Source organism: Oncorhynchus nerka, linkage group LG10 (genome assembly GCF_034236695.1).
Source record: "Oncorhynchus nerka isolate Pitt River linkage group LG10, Oner_Uvic_2.0, whole genome shotgun sequence".
In the NCBI taxonomy this organism is placed as follows: Eukaryota; Metazoa; Chordata; class Actinopteri; order Salmoniformes; family Salmonidae; genus Oncorhynchus; species Oncorhynchus nerka.
Genome location: NC_088405.1, coordinates 41,413,093 through 41,440,890, shown reverse-complemented (window position 1 = coordinate 41,440,890; position 27,798 = coordinate 41,413,093). Strand labels below are relative to the sequence as shown.

The 27,798-nt window shown below is 44.0% G+C and overlaps 1 protein-coding gene across 3 annotated transcripts in view; it reads left to right on the top strand.

Annotated features, from left to right (window-relative positions):
• The window catches only part of LOC115135332 (Kv channel-interacting protein 2), a 182,716-nt gene that overhangs the window by 108,551 nt on the left and 46,367 nt on the right, over positions 1–27,798 (top strand). The window contains exon 1 of one of the 3 annotated variants that reach the window (XM_029669924.2): positions 22,882–23,086. The exons of the other annotated variants lie outside the window; for them this stretch is intronic. Coding sequence (XP_029525784.1) covers positions 22,981–23,086 — 106 coding nt within the window. The 5' untranslated portion in view covers positions 22,882–22,980. Of the gene's footprint in view, positions 1–22,881; positions 23,087–27,798 lie in introns of those variants that run through there. 3 annotated transcript variants of the gene reach the window in all.

Genomic DNA, 27,798 nt, shown 5'->3' with positions numbered 1-27,798 from the left:
CTGCCTCACCTCCAAGGTCCTCTGTTTCAACTTCAGGTAATAGACACACGTCGGAATTTTTGTCTATAGCAGTAGTAGTAGTAGTAGTAGCATCTACAGTATGGATAGGGAGGCTACATGTTAGGTTTCAATTTTAGTCTAGCTAGCTAACAAATACCACGCAAATATTGGGGAATACAGTTATAATAATATCTAAATAATAGCTAATTAGCTAGCCATAGCTGTTAGTGGTGGCTCATCATCATCATGTTAGTAATTACTGCTCTGCCCGAGCCGAGTGAGTCCACGGTAGGCAGCTACCTGTAGCTAGCAAGCTATCAAGCTAGCTATATTGGCTAGCTAGGCTACTCAGTTCGGCAAGCCGTCTGCACTGACTTACCACTCAAATTATTTTTTTCCTCGTAGTGAGTTTCTTTTCTTTCCTTTTTCTGGAAACCAATTTCGTTTTTGAGAGGGACATAGTGGTTATCTCTCGTGAATGCTTAGGCTAGATGTCTGGAGCAACTGTCAGATCGCCTAGGCCTACGTTGTTGTATAGGTGGAGTTATGGGCCAATTTGCATATGTTCACTTCTAATTCCTCTTAAGTACACATGTGGAACTGCATGAGCATCCTTTTTATTTGAGTTTCAAACCATTTAGAAATGTTTACCCCAATGTCACACATTTGCCCCATTATTTATAGAAGACCCATTTAGGCACACAGCTCCCACATGAGGTCTAGACAGTTTAGGCTCACAGAAACAACCCTACGGTTTAGTTAATGGATTCCTTCTACTGGGTTAAGCGTTAAGCGTTAAGGTTTTGGATAGGGTTCAAACAAAAAACAACTCAAGTTAAATTCAAACATTATTTCCGATTGGATTAACAGTTCAGGGTTTCATTCTGATTGGTTAAATTAAGGATTAAGGTTTGGGATATGGTTAATTAAGTTCAGCCATTAATTCTGATTGGTTAAATGAAGGACTAAGCTTTGGGATAGGAATTAAACAGAAAAACAACTCCATGGTTAAGTTTAGCCATGAATTAAGACTGGCCTAACACATTTCGGATGGATTGTGCAGTGGTCGAAGCAGTGAGCCCCTGCGCCATAGGCGGTGAGTTCAATCCCAGGTCTAGGCATTTGTTTAGATTTTTTTATTGTATTTTTTAGTACGGTTTGACTGCTTCTCCCAATGTCCTGGGGACCTGCAAAACATTACATCCCATTTAGAATATGAAGGGATCTCTCTGGCACAGAAGGAGATGAATGGATACGGGAGGACAGGGTGAGGAGGAGAGGAAATGACAAAAGAGAAAGATGATGAGAGAAGAGAATGGAGGAGTGTATTCTTTCATTCGTGGTACTGGTGAGCTATAGGGTGTTCAGGCTTTATTGCCAGCCCTTCACTAACTACCTTATTACACTAATCACAGTCTTTATGATTATATTGGTGAATCGAGTGTTGCTTTAGGACCAAGGCTGAACCTAAAGTCTGCACAGAGCTCTCTCTATCCCTCCCTCTCTCTAAATGTTTTCAAAATTCAGATGTTGATGTACTAATGGTTTCCAGGGGGAATAGGGGGATAGAACCCTTGCCTCATTGATCATTATCTGTGTGTGTGTGTGTGTGTGTGTGTGTGTGTGTGTGTGTGTGTGTGTGTGTGTGTGTGTGTGTGTGTGTGTGTGTGTGTGTGTGTGTGTGTGTGTGTGTGTGTGTGTGTGTGTGTGTGTGTTTGCGTGCGTGTGTGTGTGTGTGCATGCATGCGTGCGTGAGAGCAGAGAAATGGTAAGAGAGAGAGTGATAATTTCAAGATGCTTAATGATCTGTCCCTGCCTTTTTCTGTCTCTTCCATGGCTGTCGTAGGCATCTCTCTCTTTCTCCCCCTCTCTCCTTCCTTTCCCTCCCCCCTCTACTTCCCCTCTGAGAATTTATGAGCTTGGGAAAAACACACACACACACACACACACACACACACACACACACACACACACACACGTGGTTGTGTGACTGAAATTCTCTAGGCATTTAGGAGAAAGAGTAGATGCCAGCCTCTTCAAGTACTACCAGCTGTTGGCCCTGTGTGAATGGGAGGTGCAGCACACTGTGTGTCTGTGTGTGTGTGTGCTTTTAGTTTGTATGTTTTGTTTACTCTCTCTATCCCTGTCTTTGGTGCTGAAGCAAGGAGAGCTCTATCCTTAAACAGCTCTAGCCCTGTCTGTGATGCTGAAACAAGGAGTGCTCTAGCCCTAAACAGCTTTAGCCCTGTCCGTGGTGCTGAAATAAGAGGCTTTACTCTTAAAACAGCTCTATCCCTATCCCTGTCCCTGGTGCTCTCTAAAGAGCACTATCCAGGTCTGTGGTGCTGAAAGATGCAGAGCTCTCCATTTCTATCTCTCTTTTGCACATTTGCCCCGTCATCAGTATGTGTGAAGTAGCTGTCTCCTCTCTCCTGACCTTTCTGCTCAACCCCACATTGGTTGTGCGTATAAAAATATACCTTGTGATCTCCCCTCTTTCCCTCTCTGTCCCCAGTCTCATTCTGGGTGTTGAAACGCAAGCCTATATCTCTTATCGAGACCGATTACCAATATATCATTACAGGCATATATCACCAGTCTTTTCTGGGAGCTATTAGACTGTGTCTCTACTGTATATACAGTGTACTACACCTAGAGAATGACAGAGGCTGTACGTAACGATCACATTCCGTTCATCGCCCTTCACCTCTGAACTCTTCTTCGCCATGTTTTTCCTCTTCTTCTATTCCTGTCCTCCTTATCATCTCCTCTTTCGCTCCTCTCAATCTTCAATCTCTTTCTCATTCTATGAAACGCTTCTCACTTCTACATTCGCTTCCTCTCCTCCCTTCATCTCCTCCTTTCCTTCTGTCCAAACACACAAGTACGCATGTACACGCACACACCAACGCAAACACACACCTGCACATCATCCGTAATCGACAGTCAGAATATACACTTCTCAACATAATGACTAGCTCATGATTTCATGGACATTGTTAGTAGTATTTTGGTAAATAATACATTTTCTAATCAGTGTCTTTTCACACAGATCTTTAGTCATTAGAAGCTTAGAAAGATTAAAGTAACAGCTAAACCTATGACGTGTTCTTCAGTGTGTGTGTGTGTGTGTGTGTGTGTGTGTGTGTGTGACGTCCTACTATGGCAGGTGGATAAATGTAATCTAACTATAGCTATCACAGCGGTGAATAAATCTAGTCTAACTATAGCTATTAAACGCCTGAGGGATCTCTCCATTCACACACACACACACACACACACCTCGTTCCCTGTCTCTCTCTTCCATTAAATTTGGATTAACTTTGGGTTCGTAGCCAAGATTAACCTATATGCGTGCATGTTTGTCCGTGCGTGTGGCCCAAATTTGACCTCTAGAAGCAGGATCTTCCGAACACAGACACACTCAAACACACACAGTCGTTGTGTGTGTGCCTGCCTGCGTCCCTTGTTTGTGTGTGTGTGCATGTGTGCGCCTGTGTGTATGCGAGTGTTTCTAGACCGGTAAAACTGTGTGACTAGCTTGTGGGAATTGCTTGTCTACTCCAGTCAGCTAGCGAGACGAGATCTTGGAGAGAGATGACCTTGAAACACTCTCACTATGACTCCTACTGAGTACTGCAGAGAGAAAGCAGGGGGGAGTTGAAGTTAGGGAGAGGTATTGGAGAGGGCAAGAGACAAGGGAAGAGAAGACCATGTGAAAGGTGGGAATAGAGAAATAGAAAAAGATAGATGTAAACAAACAAAGTGAGGTGAGAGAGGGAGCTGTGGGGAGAGAGCGAGAGCACTACATTGCTCCCTGGCATAAGATGAGGAACCGTGTCTGACAGACCAATCAACCTGCACAAGTCCTCTATGCTTATTGTTATTGTTCAATGTATGGTTATTTTGATCCTTGATTATTGTTGTTACTGACAATAATGATCATTATTATGTTAATTGTGTTTATATTGTAAATCTCCAAAGAAATCTTTGGCAATAATAAAGCAAATTTAATTTAAATTGAGAGAGAGAGAGAGAAATGGACAGAATGTGTATGGAAGAGGGAAGGATGTTTCTCAATTAAGACACTTAATTGAGCTCCTTATCATTTATCTCCTTCTACATCAAGTCAAGCCTTTTTCATTTCACTCTCATCCAACCATCTGAATACTCAATAGATTTTAAATCTGTCTCAAAACGTTCACGTTGTTTAAATGCTAGTGATTGCATTCAGAGGTTGGGGGTTGCATTCAGAGGTTGGGTTGTCAGTGGAATACTAACACAGCTCAACCAGACTTATTGTTTGTAAAGAGGTTTTCACTTAGTCTCAAACTCATATGACACTGATGGGCTTTAAGATAAACAGGGCTGTGTTCATTAGACACCAAACAGAAGAAAACATACTGAAACCACGAGGAACAACCTGAACTTCTCAAATGTGACCCGATTCAGGAAACTAGGCGTATGTCGCAAGTCACCACTTCCTAGGAGAGCTGTTTGAACTTAAATTTTTTAAATTTTTATAAAAGTGTGTTTTTTGGCAGAAATTCCTTCTCGAACATGTGAACTTTCATGTGCCTTAATATCAAACTTGTATGCCATCTGTAAATACGAATAAAATGGTTAATTACGAGCCTAATTGGTTTAACCATAGAAAAAGTCAGCAACCTTCCCACTAGCTATGATTGGCTGACATAATGCATGAGCTGGACATGCCGAAAGATGAGTTTGGATTGGTCTGCCATATAGCACGCTTCTGTCTATTGGAGATGGTCAGTATGTCTAGGTAATGGTGTCAAACGCTGCTTTAAAAAATATATATATCGCTTAGTAAAAATGCATAAACCTAATGTCAAGTAAATGTGTACTGTTAGCTAGTTAAAGTGTACTGTTAGCTAGCTAACATTTGCTGGCTGGGTCGCTAGCTAACATTGTGTATGATCTTATTCTTCGTATCTCAGACGTAACAAAAGACTCCACGCAAGTATCCATTTCAATTGAATGTCACAGCAACTGTTGATAGATGTACTAGCTGGTAAATTCACTCTGGCTACCTACTCCAATTTCAGGCCACGCGTAAGATAGTCTAGCTAGCTACATTTTCAGATATTACATGTTTCTAATTTAGACAGAAAGTGGTTTCATTTCAAGTGTACTGTTAGCTAGCTAACATTAGCTGGCTGGGTTGCTAGCTACCGTTATGTGTATGATCTTATTCTTCGTATCTCATATACATTTGCTTGACTAGTTATAGCCATAGAACCTGGTTGGTTAGCTACCTGCAGATTCATGCATTGTAGTAACGTTATGAGTTGTGATTACGGTCCATTGTTTAGCTAGCTAGAAAGCTACATGTCGTAACAAAAGACTCCACTCTAATTTTGACAAATTATTTTAATTTCATGTTAATGTACTGTTAGCTAACAAGCTCATGTTAGCTGGCTGGCTCACTAACTAACGTCACATCATGCGTTGGGATTCATTCTTTACCTAGCTAGCTATCTAGCTACATTTCTTAACAAAAGACTCTCGTCTTAGCCAGAGTGCAGAATATCTGATGGAATATTGAACAATCCAAACCTGTTGACGTCGGCAACAAAATGTAATTCAGTTGTTGCCAGCAACACAGTTACAGTCACCAATGCTCTGGATAACATGAAAACAGCCTAGCTCTGCTAGGGAGAGTAAAATGGTCAGAGTGGGGTGTTCTCTCATTATGTGTCTGGAAGTAGCTAGCCAATGTTAGCCAGTTAGCTTGGGTGCTTGACTGTCGTTGTGAGGTCAGAGCTTTTGAAAAAAAAACACTTATTGACCGTAGCGTCCAGTGTGCACTCTGAATTCGAAATGCTCAGAGGTTACGAACGGACAATCTGCCAGCAGTCACCAATGCACTGGATAACATACCAGCCTAACCATCTCTGCTATGGCGAGTAATGTTCAGTGAGCTGTTCTCTCTCTCTCTTACAGGTCTGGAAGTAGCTGGCAAGTTAGTACAGAACGCACAGATCCACCCTTGGGTGGGGCTAAGGCTTAAGAGGGTGTGAACAATGCTGAATGGGTGTAGACAAAGAGCGGCTCTCCAATAGTAGTACCAAAACATTGAAAGACATTTGTTTTCGAAAGTGCGTTTTCAAGTTTGTCAACTTTCAAATCAGAATTGCTTTCCCATTGTTAGCTGAAATATGCATCCAAGCTGAACTGAAATCTTATCAGAAACATATTGGGTCATTTTCACAGCTTTAAATTTCCTTTCAACTTTTCAAACAGAAAATCTTTCCCGTTTATTTGTTGTTGTTTTTTTGCTCTTGCGTTTTCTGTCCGGTCTCTAAACGTACTTGCTCCGCAAGAGAAGCAGATACGACGGAGAAGAGATTGAAGCATTCATTCTAGAATTTATTAGTAGTATTCTGGTGAGCAATGGTTTATTTAGACTTCTAGGGCAACAAGTAATGACAGAAGAGAAGCTGCATGTATCTAATTATAGATAAGTGGACTAACAAATAGCCTACCAAAATGCATTGTCTGTATTTGCGGGTTAAGGTCTGGCGGTTGCCAATGGTTTATTAGGGCAGGCGGGCGGGTCTTGTCACTTCCTGACCTCTCTGAAGATGTACAGTACCAGTCAGAAGTTTGGACACACCTACTCATTCAAGGGTTTTTCATTATTTTACTATTTTCTACATTGTAGAATGATAGTGAAGACATCAAAACTATGAAATACCACATACTGTATAGTGTCATGTAGTAACCAAAAAAGTGTTAAACAACTCAAAATATATTTTATATTTGAGATTCTTCGAATTAGCCACCCTTTGTCTTGATGACAGCTTTTCACACTCTTGGCATTCTCTCAACCAGCTCCATGAGGTGCATTTCAATTAACAGGTGTGCCTCAATAAAAGTTCATTTGTGTAATTTCTTTCCTTCTTAATGCGTTTGAGCTTATCAGTTGTGTTGTGACAAGGTAGTGGTGGAAATCTGATCTTTGGAATGATGAGTCCAAATTTGAGATTTTTGGTTCCAACTGCCATGTCTTTGTGAGACGCAGAGTAGGTGAACAGATGGAGGAGGAGGAGGTGTTATGGTGTGGGGATGCTTTGCTGGTGACACTGTCTGTGATTTATTTAGAATTGAAGGCCCACTTAACCAGCATGGCTACCACAGCATTCTGCAGCGATACGCCATCCCATCTGGTTTGCCCTTGGTGAGAGTGGTGTCCAAACTTTTAACTGTTACTCTAAAGACTGGTATCTGTGCTCACTCAAAATACGCTTTCTGACGTGACAGAAAGTGTGAAAACCACTCAATGGGCACTACAGATCCTGAGTACTTCTGTGTCCTGACTGTGACATCCCCTCTACTTGCTGAGAAGTGCTGACACTAAAGACAGTGATACAGGTTGTTCTCTTGACACTCACACCTCACCGTTGTTACAGCCATCAGTCTTGTGTGTTTTCATGGTCATCAGTCAACTCACGTAAAGTTTGTCAAGGTCCCGACATCAGTTCTACCTTCAACCAAAAAGGGTTCTTCAAAGGGTTTCTCTTCAAGGTTCAAATAGCACCTTTTTTTCTAAGAGTGTACCCCTCACTTGGCCCTTCTCTGGTCTACTGATGCGATTAAGTCCTCGAACTCAAGTGGGCACTAGGGTGGGGATCTCACGAAAAACAAGTTGGGGTCTTCTGGGTATGTCTCCACCTCAGACATCATGTTTTCTGTAGCCCCCTCAAAGCGCTGCCTTTCTCCAGCAGAGAGTTCATTAATTTGACTATGGCCTGTGAAATACAATAGACCCTAGGTTATCCTAATAAACACGTTATGATGCGCGGAAAAATGCTAATAACGGTCCCGTGATGTGAATGGGATTTTTTGTTGTTGAAACAGCTCCAGGAAAACTAAACCAAAGGATAAATGGTCATACCATGTCGCTAGACTGCTTACAGGGTAAGGAAACCAATGTGTTATTTTGTAAGTTGGGTGAACAAATTGGTACACACTTATGAACTAGCCCATCTCACTCAACGTCAACAAAACTAAGGAGAACTAAGGAGATGATTGTGGACTTCAGGAAACAGCAGAGGGAACACCCACCTATCCACATCGATGGAACAGTAGTGGAGAGGGTAGCAAGTTTTAAGTTCCTCGGCATACACATCACAGACAAACTGAATTGGTCCACTCACACTGACAGCGTCGTGAAGAAGGCGCAGCAGCGCCTCTTCAACCTCAGGAGGCTGAAGAAATTCGGCTTGTCACCAAAAGCACTCACAAACTTCTACAGATGCACAATCGAGAGCATCCTGGCGGGCTGTATCACCGCCTGGTATGGCAACTGCTCCGCCCTCAACCGTAAGGCTCTCCAGAGGGTAGTGAGGTCTGCACAACGCATCACCGGGGGCAAACTACCTGCCCTCCAGGACACCTACACCACCCGATGTTACAGGAAGGCCATAAAGATCATCAAGGACATCAACCACCCGAACCACTGCCTGTTCACCCCGCTATCATCCAGAAGGCGAGGTCAGTACAGGTGCATCAAATCTGGGACCGAGAGACTGAAAAACAGCTTCTATCTCAAGGCCATCAGACTGTTAAACAGCCACCACTAACATTGAGTGGCTGCTGCCAACACACTGTCATTGACACTGACCCAACTCCAGCCACTTTAATAATGGGAATTGATGGGAAATGATGTAAATATATCACTAGCCACTTTAAACAATGCTACCTTATATAATGTTACTTACCCTACATTATTCATCTCATATGCATACGTATATACTGTACTCTACATCATCGACTGCATCCTTATGTAATACATGTATCACTAGCCACTTTAACTATGCCACTTTGTTTACTTTGTCTACATACTCATCTCATATGTATATACTGTACTCGATACCATCACTGTACCACAGCTCTGTACCATCACTCATTCATATATCCTTATGTACATATTCCTTATCCCCTTACACTGTGTATAAGACAGTAGTTTTGGAATTGTTAGTTAGATTACTTGTTGGTTATCACTGCATTGTCGGAACTAGAAGCACAAGCATTTCGCTACACTCGCATTAACATCTGCTAACCATGTGTATGTGACAAATAAAATTTGATTTTGATTTACTACTGTTGGAGAGCCCTTCTTTGTCTTTACCCGGTCAGCATCGTTCACACCCTCTTAAGTTTTAGCCCCACCCGTCTCTTTAAGGGTTGATCCGAATGTACTAACAACAGCAGTCAAGCTAACTTGCTAACTACTTCCAGACATCTAAGTGAGAGAGAACAAACAGCTCACGGAACATTATTCACCCTAGCAGAACTGGTTAGGCAGTTATGTTATCCAGAGCGTTGGTGACTGCAACAGTGTTGCCAGATTGTCCGTTCGTAAATTCAGAGCGTTTCGCGTTCAGAGCGCACACCTGATGCTCTAGCCGATTAATAGGGTTGATCCGAACATTCTGCCCTAACAACAGCAGTCAAGCACCCGAGCTAACTGTTTAATATTGGCTAGCTTGATAGCGACTTCCAGACACATAATGAGAGAACACCTCACTCTGACAAATTTACTCACCCTAGCAGAGCTGGTTAGGCTGTTATGTTATCCAGAGCGTCGGTGACTGCAACTGGGCTGTTGGCAACAATTTAATTCCACTTTTTGCCGACAATTGCTGACACCAGCCATTTTCAACGGGTGTTTAGCGTTCGTAAATTCATCAGTTATTCTGCGATCTCTGGCACACTCAGACCAGAGTGCTCTGAAATTGGAGTAGATGGCCAGACTGAATTTACGAACACACCCGAAATGGTTATTTGCATAGCGGAGTATTTTGTTAAGACATGTAGCTAGCTAGCTAGGTAAACAATGAAACATAATCACAACTCATTACGTTACTACCCTGCATGAATCTGCAGGTGGACTAACCAACCAGGTTCAATGTTAGCTAGCTAACATTAGGCTATAGCTAGCCAAGCAAATGTTTTTTTTCTGTCAAAATTAGAAATGTGTAATATCTGAAAATGTAGCTAGCTAGACTATCTTTCCCGTTTTACGCGTCTCCTGTCAGATGCCATGGTTGCCCTTGGTTTGAATATGTAATCCGGGGACAGGTGTTTCCTCAATCTCCTTAGCTATCATACTCGAATTCCAGTGATTTCAAAACTCAGTCCTCCAGAAAGTGGAGAGCAACTCTTAAGCAGTTTTAATACACAATACATTATATTTTAAGCCGTTCTAGACAGGATTATCTACACAGACTGACCAGCTACAATAGACAGAAGTGTGCAATATGGCAGACAAATCCCAGTGCATCTCTCAGCATGTCCAGCCCACTCATTATCTCAGCCAATAATGGCTAGCGGGAAGGTTGCCCGCTTGTTCTGTGGCTAAACCAACTAGGCTGGTAATTTAACAGTTTTATTCGTATTTACAGACGGCATACACGTTTGTTATTAAGGCGCATGAAAGTTCACTTGTTTGTAAAGGCATTTCTGCAATAAAATGCATTTTGATCCCAATTTTTTTTTGTTACGTTCAAACTGCTCTCCTGTGAAGTAGTGACCAATGACATACACCTAGTTTCCTGAATCGGGTCACAAGTTTGCTTAACAAGTCACATAATAAGTTGCATAGTGTTTAACATGACTAAACACAGAGTGAGTCCATGCAACTCTGTACCCCACACATACAATTATCTGTAAGGTTCTCAAGTCCAGGGAGGTTTTCCATTTCCTTGCATAGAAGGGCACCTATTGGTAGATGGGTAAAGCATGGTGAAGTTACACTTTGGATGGTGTATCAATACATCCAGTTACGACAAAGATACAGGTGTCGTTCCTAACTCATTTGCCGGAGAGGAAGGAAACCACTTAGGGATTTCATCAGAAGGAATCAGGAGGATAGAGTTATGGTCAAATTTGACAAATGGAGGGCGAGTGAGCGCTTTGTATGCGTGAAGTAAAGGCGATCTCGAGTTTTTGGTTCTAGTTGCACAGAAAACAGAAAATCGCTTGGAAACAGGCCTTTTTACGTAATGTTTGTGGGTGAAAAACAACAAAAATGAAATTATTGAAATACTTAATTTATTCTTATGGGTTCTTATTTATCTGTTCTCTTCCTAACCTGAGAAACTGACACATTTACATTTACCCAGTCCCAGAGTACCTCAGTGGTGATGGAGGGGCAGGATGAGGAAGCAGGAACAGTTTTCTGGTGATTTTACACTTGACGTCTTCTGAGAGCTGTTTGAAACACTCCTATGGAATACTAACGTGTGTGTGTGCGTGCGTGCGTGCGTGTGTGTTTGTGTGTGTGCGTGTGTGTGTGTGTGTTTGTATGTGTGCCTGTGTGTGTGTGAACTGTTCCATCCTTTCTGAATTTTTGGACTTTCTGATTTAATCCAATCATATCTGTAAAGACTGAGAGCCCTATTGTGTATTCAGGCGTTTGTGGATAGGTTGTTTTGTCCTCTGGTTGATGTTACAGGATTGTTTTTAGACAAAACTCTGTATCATCAATCACACATATAAATGCAGCACTGCCGTCTACGCACACATACACACGCATGCACGCACTCAGGAACGTAGGCAGGCACACATGCACGCCCCCCAGAGTGCCTGCATATTATTCTACTACCGACTACACTGCCCGCTAGTGTCTGTATAATGAACGTACATGCATCCAGGATGTGCTGGTAAGGAGTCTGTGAGTTTGCACGTTTTAAATTAAATAAACCTTTTTTGTACAAATATTAATGAGTACCTGTCAATGAGAAAGACAGAAAGAGTGTTCAGTGAGATAGTGAGAGAGTTGCAAGCCTGTAGGGAACAGCTCACAAAGTCAGTTTTGAGTGGTCTGTGTGTGTGTGACCTAGGTCTTCCTCTCTCTGAGGAGAGTACCAACATCACTAATATATGAGGTGTCTCTGCTTTATTCCCTGACTATTGTTTTCATTTACTGCTCTCTCTTTCTGTCTTTCTTTCAGTTTATCTTTCACTTTCCTCTTTCCCTTTCTCTCTCTCTCTCTCTCTCTCTCTCTCTCTCTCTCTCTCTCTCAATTAAATTAAATTAAATTAAATTAAATAGACTTTATTGACATGGCAAGTTAAATTACTTACATTGTCAAAGTATACATAAAGCAAGAAGGGTGGGACCAACAGCAACAACAATAATAGTAGTAGTGGAAATGGTATTACCATTAACAGCAACTACATCAACAATATTACAGTTTTTCTCAATTGCTAAAACACTAAAACACATTGGCTGAACAAAGTTCTCAGTTGCCTGGACTGATTTAGCTAATTATGCAGTCTGTTGTCAATACCTTAAACCATTTCACATGATAAAACTCTATTTGCAGATCTCACTTAGACTTCAGCAAAACTCTAAACACATTCTCATTCTCAAAACACATTCTGCACTCAAATGCACATGTCATCCATACTGGTAAACACAAGTGGCAACAATCAAATACAAATAGAGAACATATGTCATTGATTGAACACAACCACTCAAAATGGATTTAACCTGTTTCAAATGATGCGACACAACCAATTCAGAGAGCAAACAGGTTGTTGAAGGTGGGAAGGAGAAAGTCAGAATGGATACTGTAGTACAGTGCATTGTAGGCTGTATACTGTACAATGGATGAATTGTATTGCCCTGAACACTGTGCTTTCCATTTATTAACAGTATTGACTGCTCAATAGATTTTGACTGGTTGCAGGTTCATATCAACAAAGAACAATAATTACAGTATCACAGAGACAAAGGACAAGTTTGTGAGATGCAGGGTACAGTACTGTATAAATAGGGGTACAAGGAGGAGGAAGAACAAAAAAAATAATTGCAAAGAGCAAAGCAGAGTAGTAATTTCTGATCAATTTTGACCTACTATGATAGAACATGTTTTTGTTCGTCAAAGGACAATGATGGAAAAATATGATTTTTTAAAATGTATTTAAAATGTACTTCTCCCTGAGAATTATATATTTTGAACAATGTGTTTTCTATTTTTCGGTGTATTGTTTACTGACTGCTTGAGAGTGTATATAATTTGGATCACTTTGTTTATGATTTGAGAGCAGTGTTTGATTTTGAACACAGGTCAAAACTGTTTTGAGGCAAATGTTTCATTTTGCAAGAGGAGTCAGAGGTTATGTAAATAGTGCATGAAGATGAGGTTTGTGTTGAATGTTTTCAGGAAATGGAGCAAGGTTTCAGTAATTGTGATTTAGCAATTGAGAAAAACTGTAATGAGAAAAACAATACGTTAAAGCAATAGTAGTAGACCAGTCTCAACATGACTGAGAAGCCACATGACATGGTATGAAAGCCAAAACAAAACTAAATGTGAAATATTATTGACATTACATTGCACTTTTCACTGGCTGTCCCTCAGGTTGTGGCAGGAGGACACATATTTGGCTGCCAAAACTGCACATTTAGGCTTTTCACCCAATAAATATTCGATTTTTTATTTTTATATAGTTTCAAATTCGTTGTACTGAATGATAATTTGGGGAAATTCTCTTAGGTCTGAGTATTTGTCACAATGTAATAGGAAATGCAGCTCTGTCTCTACCTCTCCCTTGGAGCAGAGTGAGCACAACCTGTCCTCTCTGGGAAGCCAGGTTTGCCTGTGACGACCGTTCTCTTTTGCCAGACTGTGCTCACTGAGTTTGTACCTAGTCAGTGTTTTCAGTTTTATATCAGTCACAGTGGTCAGATAGTCTGCCACCATGTACTGTCTGCCAAATAGCATTGAAGTTTACTTAGATTTTTATGGTGTCTTTCCAATAGGTGATATATTTTTCTTTTTGCTTTGTGATGATTTGGTAGGGCCAGATTGTCTGAGTGATGTCTTGAGGCAGTCTAGCAAAACTCTGCATGCAGTATTTTGATTGGATGTTTGTCCCATTTGGTAAACTCATTATTAGACAGTGGACCCCATACTTTGCAGCCATATAGAGCAATTGGTTCTATAACTGATTGGAAAATTCTGTGCCAGATTGTAATTGTAATTTCGATTTTAATGTTCCTTTTAATGGCATAGAATGCTCTTCTTGCTTTGTCTCTCAGCTCATTGCTGATATTTAGTCCTAGATATGTGTAGTTTTTGATGTGTTCTAATAGAACTGTGTCCAAATATAATTTATATTTGTCATCTGGACGTTTTTTGGAATATCATTATATTCTGGTTTTTTTTGGATTAAAGGTCAGATTAACGGTCTCTCTCTCTCTCTCTCTCTCTCTCTCTCTCTCTCCGTTCTGTTTATTCTGTCTCACTCCAGGTTCCCAGGCGAATGCATTCACCCAGAGTTTTATAGAGAGCTCCCATTTCTGGGGGGGGGGATTTGGGAATGAAAATTTTCAGACCGTGAACCTGTCACACTGTATGCAAGGGTGTTTGATCATATCTACAAGGGTCATTAACACACACACACACACACACACACACACACACACACACACACACACACACACACACACACACACACACAGACAGAGAGAGAGAGAGAGAGAGAGAGAGAGAGAGAGAGAGAGAGGGGCTGTTTTTTGTCCACACCTGTTGTCCCTTGCCACAGGGAATGACGGCGGCAAACAACATTGTAACTTCACAATAACAAACGTTCAATGACTAGCAGGGACAAAAGCACAAAAAGCTCTCAATAGCTTACACACATACAGTACATGACAATAGCATACAACACACCTACAGTATAGCCGTAAACACTGGCTAGGTTCTGGTAAACCATTTCTAGAACTGAAATTAGGTCACACATAATGAACACAGGTGATGGTACAGGGATGGGTGTGTTTGTGTTTGTGTGTTCTTGTTTAGAAGGGAGTGGACACTTTGGGTGTGGCAGTAGGTCAGAATATAACCTCCTCACACACACACATTCAAACACACACTTGTTCGCTCACACACATACCGTGATGGCTATGCTTGTCAGGTCATTAAAGTTTCCAAGCCTCCCAGAGGAGGCGATGGGAGGTCTCTATGCTGTAATCATCATGTCTCTATTCCCTCTATCTTATCTGCTGTTTGGAAAGGGTGAGTCTAGCTCCACCACGTGTGTGTGTGTGTGTGTGTGTGTGTGTGTGTGTGTGTGTGCGTGCGTGCGTGCGTGCGTGCGTGCGTGCGTGCGTGCGTGCGTGCGTGCGTGCGCGCACGCACGAGTATGCCCTAAATCTTATCTTGAAGAATAGTCCTATTCCATATTCAACAATTGTCTTTTGGGTGTTGTTTTTACTCTCTCCACCCACTAGGTGGCCTATTTTAGCTGAAAGATTTTTAGCACAGATAATGAAGACTATAGAGACTAGACTGTCTGTGTCTCTACAGCAGAAATTAGGCCTGTTTCACGTGATAAATGATAAACAACCTGCTCGATGAATAACTTAGCAGATGTATGATGTAGATGTATGGCCTCGGCGAGAATGAATGGATAGGGGAGGAAGGGCATTGAGAATGAATGGATAGGGAAGGAAGAGCATTGAGAATGAATGGATAGGGGTGGAAGAGCATTGAGAATGAATGGATAAGGGTGGAAGGGCATTGAGAATGAATGGATAGGGAAGGAAGGGCATTGAGAATGAATGGATAGGGAAGGAAGGGCATTAAGAATAAATGGATAGGGAGGAAGGGCATTGAGAATGAATGGATAGGGAAGGAAGGGCATTGAGAATCAATGGATAGGGAAGGAAGGGCATTGAGAATGAATGGATAGGGAAGGAAGGGCATTGAGAATAAATGGATAGGGAAATGAATGGATAGGGAAGGAAGGGCATTGAGAATAAATGGATAGGGAGGAAGGGCATTGAGAATGAATGGATAGGGAAGGAAGGGCATTGAGAATAAATGGATAGGGAGGAAGGGCATTGAGAATGAATGGATAGGGAAGGAAGGGCATTGAGAATCAATGGATAGGGAAGGAAGGGCATTGAGAATGAATGGATAGGGAAGGAAGGGCATTGAGAATGAATGGATAGGGAAGGAAGGGCATTGAGAATAAATGGATAGGGAGGAAGGGCATTGAGAATGAATGGATAGGGGTGGAAGGGCATTTAGAATGAATGGATAGGGAGGAAGGGCATTGAGAATGAATGGATAGGGAGGATGGGCATTGAGAATGAATGGATAGGGAGGAAGGGCATTGAGAATGAATGGATAGGGGTGGAAGGGCATTTAGAATGAATGGATAGGGAGGAAGGGCATTGAGAATGAATGGATTGTGAGGAAGGGCATTGAGTGCATCTGCGTGTGAGCGCGTCCGCGTGTGTGTGAGAGAGACACAGAGAGAGCGAGAAAGAGAGAAAGAGGTTGGCAATATGTCTAAAAGGAAATGGAGTGGAGTGAGTATGGATTGGAGCTCAGTCGTTTAAGATATCCCAACACAGCTCAGTGTGTGCGTACAGCAGCCATCCACACGCCTCGGAAATAACAATAGGAACAGCGCCAGCCCTGCCTGTCTCTCTATCACATTTACTACTAACGCTTCAGAGCGCTCTAGAATATATACATATATTTTTTAAACACACAGAAAAGTTTCTTCACTTATATTGGACTGTGCTTTTGATAGGCTTGGTGTGTGTGTGAAAGTGTGGGGGTGGGGGGGGGGGGGGGGAGTGTGGGTGTGGGTGTTTGTGCATGTGTTTCTAATGGTCTTTGTTAGTTGTGCCTGTGTGTCCTCTTCTCTCTGCCTCCCACTCCCCTCTGCCGTCAGACCTCGCCCTGACAGATTAGTGAGTGTATTGGATAGCAGCATTACTGTATGGAGGGTACGTGATAGGGCTAAATGAAAGCTGTGTGTTGTTTAGCACTAGTTAGATGATCTCTCTAAGGTAGGGGCACTGAGACTAATGTGTCTTTCCTCCTCGTCTTGCTTGCGGAGAGGTGATAATACAACTATATAACACATCGACGAGGCCAATTTACCTGCTGACAGATAGAATGAGGTGAAGAATACTGCAGGAGAAAAGAGATGCTGGAGGTAATACAGTAGGGATTGTTTTTCCTCTCCTCTCGTTGTCGTTCTCTCGCTGACACAATGTCATCAGGCCTTAGTCACTCCACATGGGTCATTTCTCTTTATCTGTCTCTGTTTCTCTCTCATTCTCTGTTGTTCCTTCCCTTGTTTTCTTTTTTCTCCTCTCATCCTTCCCTATATACAGTATGACACCTCATCAATACATCCACGAGAAGAAGAATCTTTAACAAACATGCCTCCTGTGCTCTGTGCATTTTCAACAGAGAATAATGTGTGTGCGTGCGTGCGTGTGTGTGTGTGTGTGTCTGCGCACCTTTTACTAAGTGCTTTCCCGGGACCTTCCCTATGACTGCCCTGCTAATGTGCTCTGCTGGACGTGGTAAACTATGGAAAGTAGACATGTAACTGATCAAAATGTTCTCCTAATCAGGCGTAAACTGGATGCTGTTATTTCGGAATGACAAATGCATTCGAAACACAGGGCTTTTGAGCGATTATCCAAATGAAATTAAATAGTCTATTGTTTAATTATTCAAGGCTCCCTTTGTTGTTTCATTTTCAAAATGAAATGCTTTATTGTTTTAAAGCCATGAATGACTCCAATGCTGTATGAATTCGTGATTGATTGAGATACATTTAGGGAGGCCCAAGTGACGTTAATGACAGCTATGAGAGGGCACACTCACAGCTCGATGTTGGATAGATTATACACGGCTAATTATAATTATACGGCTAACGTTGACTGTTTGGAACCATGTAAACAAAGGTAAACACATTTTAAGAAATCCCAGAGTTTTTTTTCGAACAAAGCCTTTGTTACAGCAAAGACAAAAAAAACTAAAAACTAAAAGCATTCATGAAATGAAATAGCTTTGTCCATCATGTTGCAGTTGCGTGAGGCTTGGAGCGCAATTGATATCGGATTGGATTGTGGAATTTGTTTTAAAGGGATACTTCAGGATTTTGGCAATGAAGCCATTTACTTACTTTCTCAGTCCGATGATCTCATGGATACCATTTGTATGTCTCTGCGTGCAATTTGAAGGAAGTTGCTAACTAGCGTTAGCGCAATTGCTAACTGCCATTAGCGCAATGAAAGGAAGTCTATGGTAAACTGCTAGCATGCTAGTAGATACCATAGACTTCCAGTCATTGCGATAACGCTAGTTAGCATTAGATCCCGAAACTACCTCTAAGTTCCTTCATACTGGATTCAGAGACATACAAATGTTATCTGTGAATTCATCTGGAATTAGATAAAGGGCTTCATTGCCAAAATCACAAAGTATCCCTTTGAACAAAAACTCTAAAACAGGCAAGAGCAGCTAGATCTGTCTAACTTCTGAAGCTATGGAGGTTTTTATAAAGCCTGACACGTTCAACAGCTGTTGAGTTTTCCTCTGCTCACTTTGATTAGAAAACATGATTGTTCGTCTCCTCACTCCGCTGATGCCTCCGTCACATTGTTCTCACCGGTCAATGTATCTCACTGGTGAAGTGTGCTGTTATGCGCATTTCATCGTTTCTTATTTTTCAGGCTGATCAAATGTCTGATTTGTCGGACTCAGGTTATGGTCGGGCTAGGTTGGACAGCGCTCGAATTTTCAGGCCGATGACAATTCTAGCGTTTGTGCGTGTGTGTTGACAGGAAGGGTACTTTGTTTCTGAAAATAGCCTGTGCTCAATACAGACATGTGCATTACTGTCAACATCCGTTGGAGGAACCGGTTACAATATGGTGTTTGTTTTGTTGTCAAACCCCACAGATATCAGCAGTTACAGTATGTCAGATTGTGTTCCCTGTCATATTGTGTGTCTCCCTGTAGGGTCAACCAAAGACAGGCTAAATTGGGGTAATGAGAATAAGGACATGCCATGCCAGGGTGTTCCCTGGTGTTGTGTGCTGCTGAGACAGCAACAGTAATGAGATGTCTAGTACAGAGACTCTAGTAAAAAAACAGCACAGACATGACTAATAAACAGATTGAAAGGCATTGAGAGAGAGACAGAGAGAGAGATAGAGAGAGGGAGAGAGAGAGAGAGAGAGAGAGAGAGAGGGAGAGAGGGAGAGAGAGAGAGTTTGAGTTTTAAATTATCTTTATTGGGTCTGGGGGCCCACCACACAATAAATACTCATACAAAACCACAGTTACACATCAATTAAAAACACAACTCCAATTCCTCCTCCACAGTAACTAAACACAACAGCCTCTGAATACCCCATATACTCAAAACAGGTCAATATTGTTGACAAGTTTATAATAGGCAAACTCAACTCTTAGTCTCGCTGCCAACATTCCGTCCAGCATTCCCACCACATCCACAGATCCCTGGCCCCGAATACTGTTCTTTCGGGTCTTCCATATCGCTAATTTTGCTGCCCCTAACACAAAATTAAGCAACACAACTACACCCTTTTGACTGAACCTGTACTTTGGCCCAAATATATACAGTTGGGAAGAGAAAACCTCTCTCAACGTTGAGAACCAATTAGTGATCAGGTCAATCATCCCGACCAACCTAACCTGGGACACAGTAAAAACAGAGATTCAGACACAGCACAGAATGGACACCCCTCCACAACAGTAGGGTCCAGGTGTATGTTGATGGCTATAGCTCCATGTATTCTCCTCCATTGGAGGTCAGCTGTCCTCTTATCAATAGGCAGTTTGTATAATGATCACCAACAGCCTTTTGGAGAGGCACCTGGACCAAGCACACCCGCCCACCTCATCGATTTTACCCCTTCCAGGGAAGAGGCATGGGACACCTTTATACATATTCTGTACATGGCCTTCTTTCCCGCCTCCTTGAACTCCCCCAGCTCCGGGGTATCGAAGGAAAGCAGCATCCCCACATCCTCCTCGAATGCCCCCATCGCAGCACTAATAATCAGTACAGGGAACACATAATCCAGACTCTCCTTCCACCGATCAGAATTGGAAGTATCAGTCACATACTGCAGATGAAGCACTGGCAATGAGTCGCAGACCTCAGCAACGACCTTCCTCAGTAGGCGAGATGTTCGCATCCCCGCTCTTTCTCCCAGCTCCTCCACCGATCTGCTCCTGCTCTGCATCAGATGACCCAGCTTGGTACACCCCATGCCTAACAGGTATGAATGTAGGCTAGCTGAAACCAGAACACGGGACTGGATGGCGATGTTGTGAAAAAGAGGCTCTTCAAAAAGCCACATCCCTGGTGGCGTGCAGGCCTTATGGGACTTGACAAGGACTCTCCAAGCCTGCCTAACAGACTCATAAAATGGAGTCAGGCCAGGCAAATCACCCCCCTCGAGCTTTAAGAGGAAAAGGTGCTTGTCTAAGCCCAAACAGCCCGCTCTCCTCATCAATGTGTAGGCTGTTTCGACCCAGCTAGCCGGAAAGCCATGATTCTAGAGGAAATGTCCACCAGGCCTTGCCCACCCTCGTACAGTGGCAGGTACAGAGCTGCAGCTTTAATCCAGTGTTGTCCAGACCAGAAGAAATTGACAAGGGTCCTCTGAAGCTCTTGTGTCAGACCCTTTGGTGGCTGCAAAATCCTTAGTCTGTGCCACTGGGTAGAGGCAGCAAGATTACTAGCTACCAGTACCCTTCCCCTATAAGACAGCTGGGGCAGCAACCATTTCCATCTTGACAGTCTGGCACACACCTTCTCCACTACACCCTCCCAGTTCTTTTTATGAAAGACATCAGAGCCTAGAAAAAAAAACTATGTCTTCATCCCATCTCTGCCCCACTGAAGCCCCCCTGGTAACCATGGAGCGGACCCCATCTGGTTTTAAATGAACTGGGTTTTGGTCTTTCTCTACCTCCCTGTGATTGGGTCCATCTTTGGGATCCATTGTTTTTGGGTTTTAAACATCAGAGTCTAAGTCATTAGTTGTTGTTGTTTTTACCAGTGTTCCTCCATCTAATTGTTTCCTCTGCCCACTCTCTGCTCAGATCCATCTCTTTCTGTTCCTCCTAAAGCTACTACTGAAGGGATGTTGTGCTGGTGTTCACGCAGCCTAACGAAATATTGCATTCATTATGTGGGTAGAGGTTTACTGAAGACACCGTGAATAAATAGGCTTCCGTGAATTTGACTGTTATTTACAGGCAGCTCATTCTGAAGTGAAATTGTAATGTACTGTAAATACGGTATCAAAGGAAGTACTGTGTAATGACACACAAAAATACATTACCGTGAAATTGACTGCGTTATTACTATAGGAAATAAAACCAGTTATAGTTATTGTAATCAGAATGAATGAATTATGAGATGAATTCATTCAATTAAATTGAGGGTAGGGGTTTGTATTTCACAGTATTTTACTGTAAATCAGAAGGAATTGGTGCAGGAAGCTTGGCTGTAGGTAAAGTGTTTACACATTACAGCATATTAATGCATTTTTGGTGTTTTTATATCACTTGCTCTTCTAGAGGCCTTTAACAAAGGCTTTCAAACTGGCAGAGACTACAGTGTAAAACACAACCAAAAGGGCATGGCAAAATGCTCAACCATTTAAGGTGTAAGACTTGCTGCCCCTCCAATCTGCCTCGTATATAGTGCATGTTGGGGCGACCTTAACCACAGAGCAGTTCAATTGGTACAGCATTTTCACTCATGGGTGCAACACATATAGCCTCTTACAAGGCACGCTTCAACGTATAAGCCAGGAACAGCAATAGCACATGTAGAGCAATGAGCCAGATGTTTCGCCTGATGTATAACTCTGAAGCATCTGGTTGGCATTTCCACTCATCACCAAATAATGTGATGAGAGGAAGCCAGTGGCCGGCAGTGGGAGAAGATGACGAGAGATGGATTTGGGCCAACATTCTGCACATTATTTCATTGATGAAACATTTGTTCTCAATACAGTTTCGAACAGGGTGTTTGGTAGACTTAACCCTTTGCCAAAGTTTCTCAAAATAGTGTTGTTTAGGACTGCAAGGGTGAATTGAGTTATTGCACACACGCACTTCGCAGAGCAAGCGTTCGGAAATATGCAAATACATGCTAGAACGCGCCAATAGGAAATCGCTAGTGCATGCTCGGATCTGCACACCTCCTTGCTTGTTCTGCCCACTATCATTCATTTGCTCCCGTTGGAAATGACAGGCTGTAGCCTATCTTGTACTTACAGTATAAGAATCACCATGCACCCACTAGTGGTCAAAGGTTTTTGGCTCTCCAAAGATACGGTACGGTACTGTATTCTGTGGGGTGGAATTCGAAATAGAGCAATTCTTTCCCCCCAAATTATCGTAGAAATTAAATACATTCACTTGTTAATTATACATGTATAAGCAAGACAGATTTAGTTCTGTTGTCACGCCTGTTCTGGAGTTCGGGTCTCCCAAACATTCTCAGCCAGTTACCTTGGAAACCACATAAGGTAAATCAATGAAGGTGATGGGCATACCTCCCTTTCCCCTCTCTCTCTCTCTCCCTCTCTCCCCCTCTCTCTCTATATCTCTCTCTCTCTCTCTCTCTCTCTCTCTCTCTCTCTCTCTCTCTCTCTCTCTCACATACTCTCCTGCCTCCCACCTACTCTATCTCTCCCTTCCTTCCCTCTTTCTCCCTCTGTCTCCTGCATCTCCCTCACTCTGTCACTCTAACTCTCCTTCACACACACACAACCACAGCCAAAGGATTAGGAGACAGCACTTTCCCCTGGATTCCTTTACTCGAACAGGGGTTGGAGGACAGGAAAGAGAGCAGAAAGAAAAGGAAGAAGGGAATGTTGGAGGAGGCAGGGGGAGTCTTTACCGGATTGTAGTCCGGGACTGATCCAGTATTGTCTTTCACTCTCGCTCTCAGGGGGAGGGGGGTTGGGTTGGGTTACATTGGAAGTACCCATCTTGAATCTGGTTGACCCAGCTTGGTTCTGAGGGACTGCTCTGTCTGGGGAAAGATGCACAAGATATAGGTCTATTCCGGCATAAGGACTGGGTCTGGGTGGGCCTGGGCCAAGTTCGATGAGATCGTGTCCCCAGGATGTTGAGTTTGGATGGGTTGGAGATGATAGCTGTCCTGGTGCTGATGGGACTGTTCGTCAAAGTTCTGGAGCAGTTTGGACTCTTTGAAGTTGTAAGATGGGAAGGTAACGGACGGAGGGTGTGTGTGTGTGTGTGTGTGTGTGTGTGTGTGTGTGTGTGTGTGTGTGTGTGTGTGTGTGTGTGTGTGTGTGTGTGTGTGTGTGTGTGTGTGTGTGTGTGTGTGTGTGTGTGTGTGTGTGTGTGTGTGTGTGTGTGTGAGAGCCTCTGTTCTCCGCATTGCTTCTGTCCTGAGGTGGCCTCTTTGTCTATGGCTAAGGAGTTGGCTTACTGACGGAACTGTTGGCTCTGTCACACACACAGACACATACACACACACACACACACAAACCATACCATATGTAACTATAACTTTGTGTGAGGGACTCTCTGATATTCTCTTTTCCCCTCATCCCTCACTCCCCTCCTCTGCTGATATGAGCTTTTACCCTTTAATCAATAGCACTATGGAGAGAGTGGCTGAGGGCTCTGGCTCTTGTCTTACTGAGGGAAACTCAGCTTCGGTGTGTTTTAAAGGGGGAAAGGGCAGGATTGTGTTTCCCAAATGGTAGATCGTCCATAACTGTTGGGCTGTGGATAATAATAAGTAAATCGCACTGCACCAATTATTCCAGTCAACTGCTATGCAATGTCGGGGCAATGCGGTTTGTTTGAGTCCTGGCTTAAAATGGTGTCAAAGGCGTGTCAGTCTTATGACAAGGATATGTACCGTGTGAGGGTTACCCAGTGTGTTGTTTTTAATCAGACGTTTGAATGGCCCTTACCTTTCTCTCACACCCTGTTAGTACTTTCATCTGCTCTCACTCGGAGTGACGCTGTGAAATATTCTAATCTCACCAACACACACACACACACTCTTATCGCAGATGCCCAGGGTGCCCTCCTCTCAGATAATAAGACAATGACTGGGTTTCTGGCCTGTTGTAATTCCAGGGGTCACCTCTTCCTATGAAAGTTTGCACTTCTACTAAATTCACTGAAGTTGCCTTCTCATTTTAGGGCTGTCTGTCAAGCACTCTTAGTACTCAGCTGAATTGTTATGAAGAATAATTGATCCTTAATTTAGCAATGGATATCTGACAATCATTTTAGATGCAGTTAAAGAGCTGTATAGATAGACTGTCAAACACACAACTATGTCTTATTATACTTGTGAGGACCTTTTGGGGACTGCCAATTGATTCACATTCCTAATCCTATTTTCCCTAACCCTAAACCTAACCCTAACCTTTACCCTAAACTTAACCGCTAAACCTAACCCTCATTTTAACCCTAACCCGAACCATAGTTCTAACCCTAAACCTAACCCTAACCATAGTTCTAACCCTAACCCTAACCATAGTTCTAACCCTAACCCTAAACCTAACCCTAACCTTTACCCTAACCTTTACCCTAACCTTAACCGAAACCTAACCCTAAACCTAACCCTAATATTAATCCTAACCCTAACCATAGTTCTAACCCTAAACCTAAAATAGACCTTTTGCAAGTGAGGACCGGCAAAATGTCCTCACTTCTCTGGATTTTAGTTGGTTTACTATTCTTTTGAGGACTTCTCACAAGTATAGAAAACGTATACACACACGCACTCACACACAGACACGCACACACACACAAGCACGCACACACACACACACACGCACGCACGCATGCACACACACACACACACACAGACACACACAATCTCTATGTCTGTTGGACAGTACCAGGTGTTCAAGGTGTGCCAGCTGGTTCATCATCTGTGGAAAAAAAGTTAAGTTCTATAAAACTCTCCCTCTCCAATCCCTGTGCCAGGATTGGCCCACTCAGAGTGATTGAATAAGCAGCCTCTCTCTATAATGCATTAGGCTTTGGCAGATCTGACCAGATCCTTGAAAAATCCTTGGAAAGGGGCATCTCCAAAAAGTACTTCAATATGTGTGTGTGTACGTGTGTGTACGTGTGTGTGTGTGTGTGTACGTGTGTGTGTACGTGTGTGTGTGCGTGTGTGTGTGTGTGTGTGTACGTGTGTACGTGTGTGTGTACGTGTGTGTCCTGTTGGCAGTTCATCAAGGTGATATAATATTTACTCATTACAGTTTTTTTTGATTGCTTAAGCACGATTTCAAAACAGGGCCCGTGTTTTCAAAACACTACACACAATTAGCACAACCACACACCCAATTGGCAAAACACTACAGATCCTTTGCAAAATTAAACACTCTTGTAAAAACTATACTGTAACGGCGTTCTTCGTTTGTTGAAGGAGAGTCGGACCGAAATGCAGCGTGTTGGTTACTCATGACTTAATGAATGAAATGCGGTACATGAAATAACTCAGAAATACAAAACAACAAACAGAACGTGAAACCTAAATACAGCCTATCTGGTGAACTACACAGAGACAGGAACAAACACCCACGAAATACCAAGCGAAACTCAGGCTGCCTAAATACAGTTCCCAATCAGAGACAACGAAAGCACCTGACTCTAATTGAGAATCGCCTCAGGCAGCCAAGCCTATACCACACCCCTAATCAGCCGCAATCCCAAATAATACAAACCCCAATACGAAACATAACATATAAACCCATGTCACACCCTGGCCTACCCAAACATATGACAAAAACACAAAATACAATGACCAAGGCGTGACAGAACCCCCCCCCTAAGGTGCGGACTCCCGGACGCACCTCAAGAGCATAGGGAGGGTCCGGGTGGGCGTCTGTCCATGGTGGCGGTTCTGGCTCGGGACGTGGACCCCACTCCATTAATGTCCTTGTTCCTCCCCTTCGCGTCCTGGGATAATCCACCCTCTCCGCCGACCATGGCCTAATAGTCCTCACCCAGATCCCCACATAACTGAGGAGCCGCTCGTAACAGAGGGGCAGCTCGGGACAGAGGGGCAGCTCGGGACAGAGGGGCAGCTCGGGACAGAGGGGCAGCCGGGACAGAGGGGAAGCCCGGGACCGAGGGGATGCCCGGGACCGAGGGGAAGCCCGGGACCGAGAGGAATCCCAGTACCGAGAGGAAGCTCAGTACCGAGATGAAGCTCAGACAGGTAGTAGGCTCCGGTAAATCCGGGTTTTCTGGCAGATCTGGAAGAGACTGGTTGTCTGGCAGATCTGGAAGAGACTGGTTGTCTGGCAGATCTGGAAGAGACTGGTTGTCTGGCAGATCTGGAAAAGACTGGTTGTCTGGCAGATCTGGAAGAGACTGGTTGTCTGGCAGATCTGGAAGAGACTAGTTGTCTGGCAGATCTGGAAGATCATGGCTGACTGGCACTTCTGGCGGATCCTGGCAGACTGGAGGCGCTGGGCAGACTGGCGACGCTGGGCAGACTGGCGACGCTGGGCAGACTGGCGACGCTGGGCAGACTGGGAGCACTGGCGGCGCTGGGCAGACTGGCGGCACTGGCGGCGCTGGGCAGACTGGCGGCGCTGGGCAGACTGGGAGCACTGGCGGCGCTGGGCAGACTGGGAGCACTGGCGGTGCTGGGCAGACGGGAGACTCCGGCAGCGCAGGAGAGGAGAAAGGCTCTGGCTGTGCAAAACAGGCGGGAGACGCCGACAGCGTAGGAGGGAAGGAAGGCTCTGGCTGTGTTGAACAAGCAGGAGGCTCCGGCAGCGCAGGAGAGGAGACAGGCTCTGGCTGCGCTGAACAGGCGGGAGACTCCAACAGCATAGGAGGGAAGGAAGGCTCTGGCTGTGTTGAACAGGCGGGAGACTCCGACAGCGTAGAAGGGAAGGAAGGCTCTGGCTGTGTAGAACAGGCGAGGCGCACTGAAGGCCTGGTGCGTGGTGCTGGAACTGGTGGTATTGGATCGAGGACACGCACAGGAAGCCTGGTGCGGGGAGCTGCTACCGGAGGACTGGTGTGTGGAGGTGGCTCTGGATAGACCGGACCGTGCAGGCGCACTGGAGCTCTTGAGCACCGAGCCTGCCCAAGCTTACCTGGCTCGATGCCCACTCTAGCCCTGCCAATAGGAAGGGCTGGTATGTGCCGCACCTGGCTCTGCACCCGCACTGGAAACACTGTGCGCTCCATAGCATAACACGGTGCCTGCCCGGTCTCTCTAGCCTAACGGTGAGCATAGGGAGTTTGCGCAGGTCTCCTACCTGGCATAAACATACTCCCTTTTAGCCTCCCCCCAATAATTTTTTGGGGCTGCTTTTCCGGCTTCCAACCGCGTTGCCGTGCTGCCTCCTCATACCTGCGCCTCTCCGCTTTAGTCGCTTCTATTTCTTCCTTGGGACGGCGATATTCTCCAGGTTGAGCCCAGGGTCCTTTACCGTCTAATTCCTCCTCCCATGTCCAAATCTCCAAGTGGTGCAGCCTCTCCCACTGCAACTGCTCTTCACGATTAACAGGGAGAGTTGGCTCAGGTCTGACTCCTGACTCAGCTACTCTCTCTCTGCGCTCTCCCCCGTTACTTTCGGTTTTCGCTCTGCGTCGCCGTGTTTTCCTCTTTGACTCCATTAGCCTGTAGCCCTCTTCGCACTGCTGAAGCGAATCCCAGGCGGGCTCCTGCACTCTCTCCGGGTCGGCCGCCCACCTGTCGATTTCCTCCCACGTCGTATACTCCATGCACCTGCTGTCCATAACGTCGTCCTTTAGCTCCTGCCAGTTTACACGCTGCTCGGTCCGTGAGTGGTGGGTGTTTCTGTAACGGCGTTCTTCGTTTGTTGAAGGAGAGTCGGACCGAAATGCAGCGTGTTGGTTACTCATGACTTTAATGAATGAAATGCGGTACATGAAATAACTCAGAAATACAAAACAA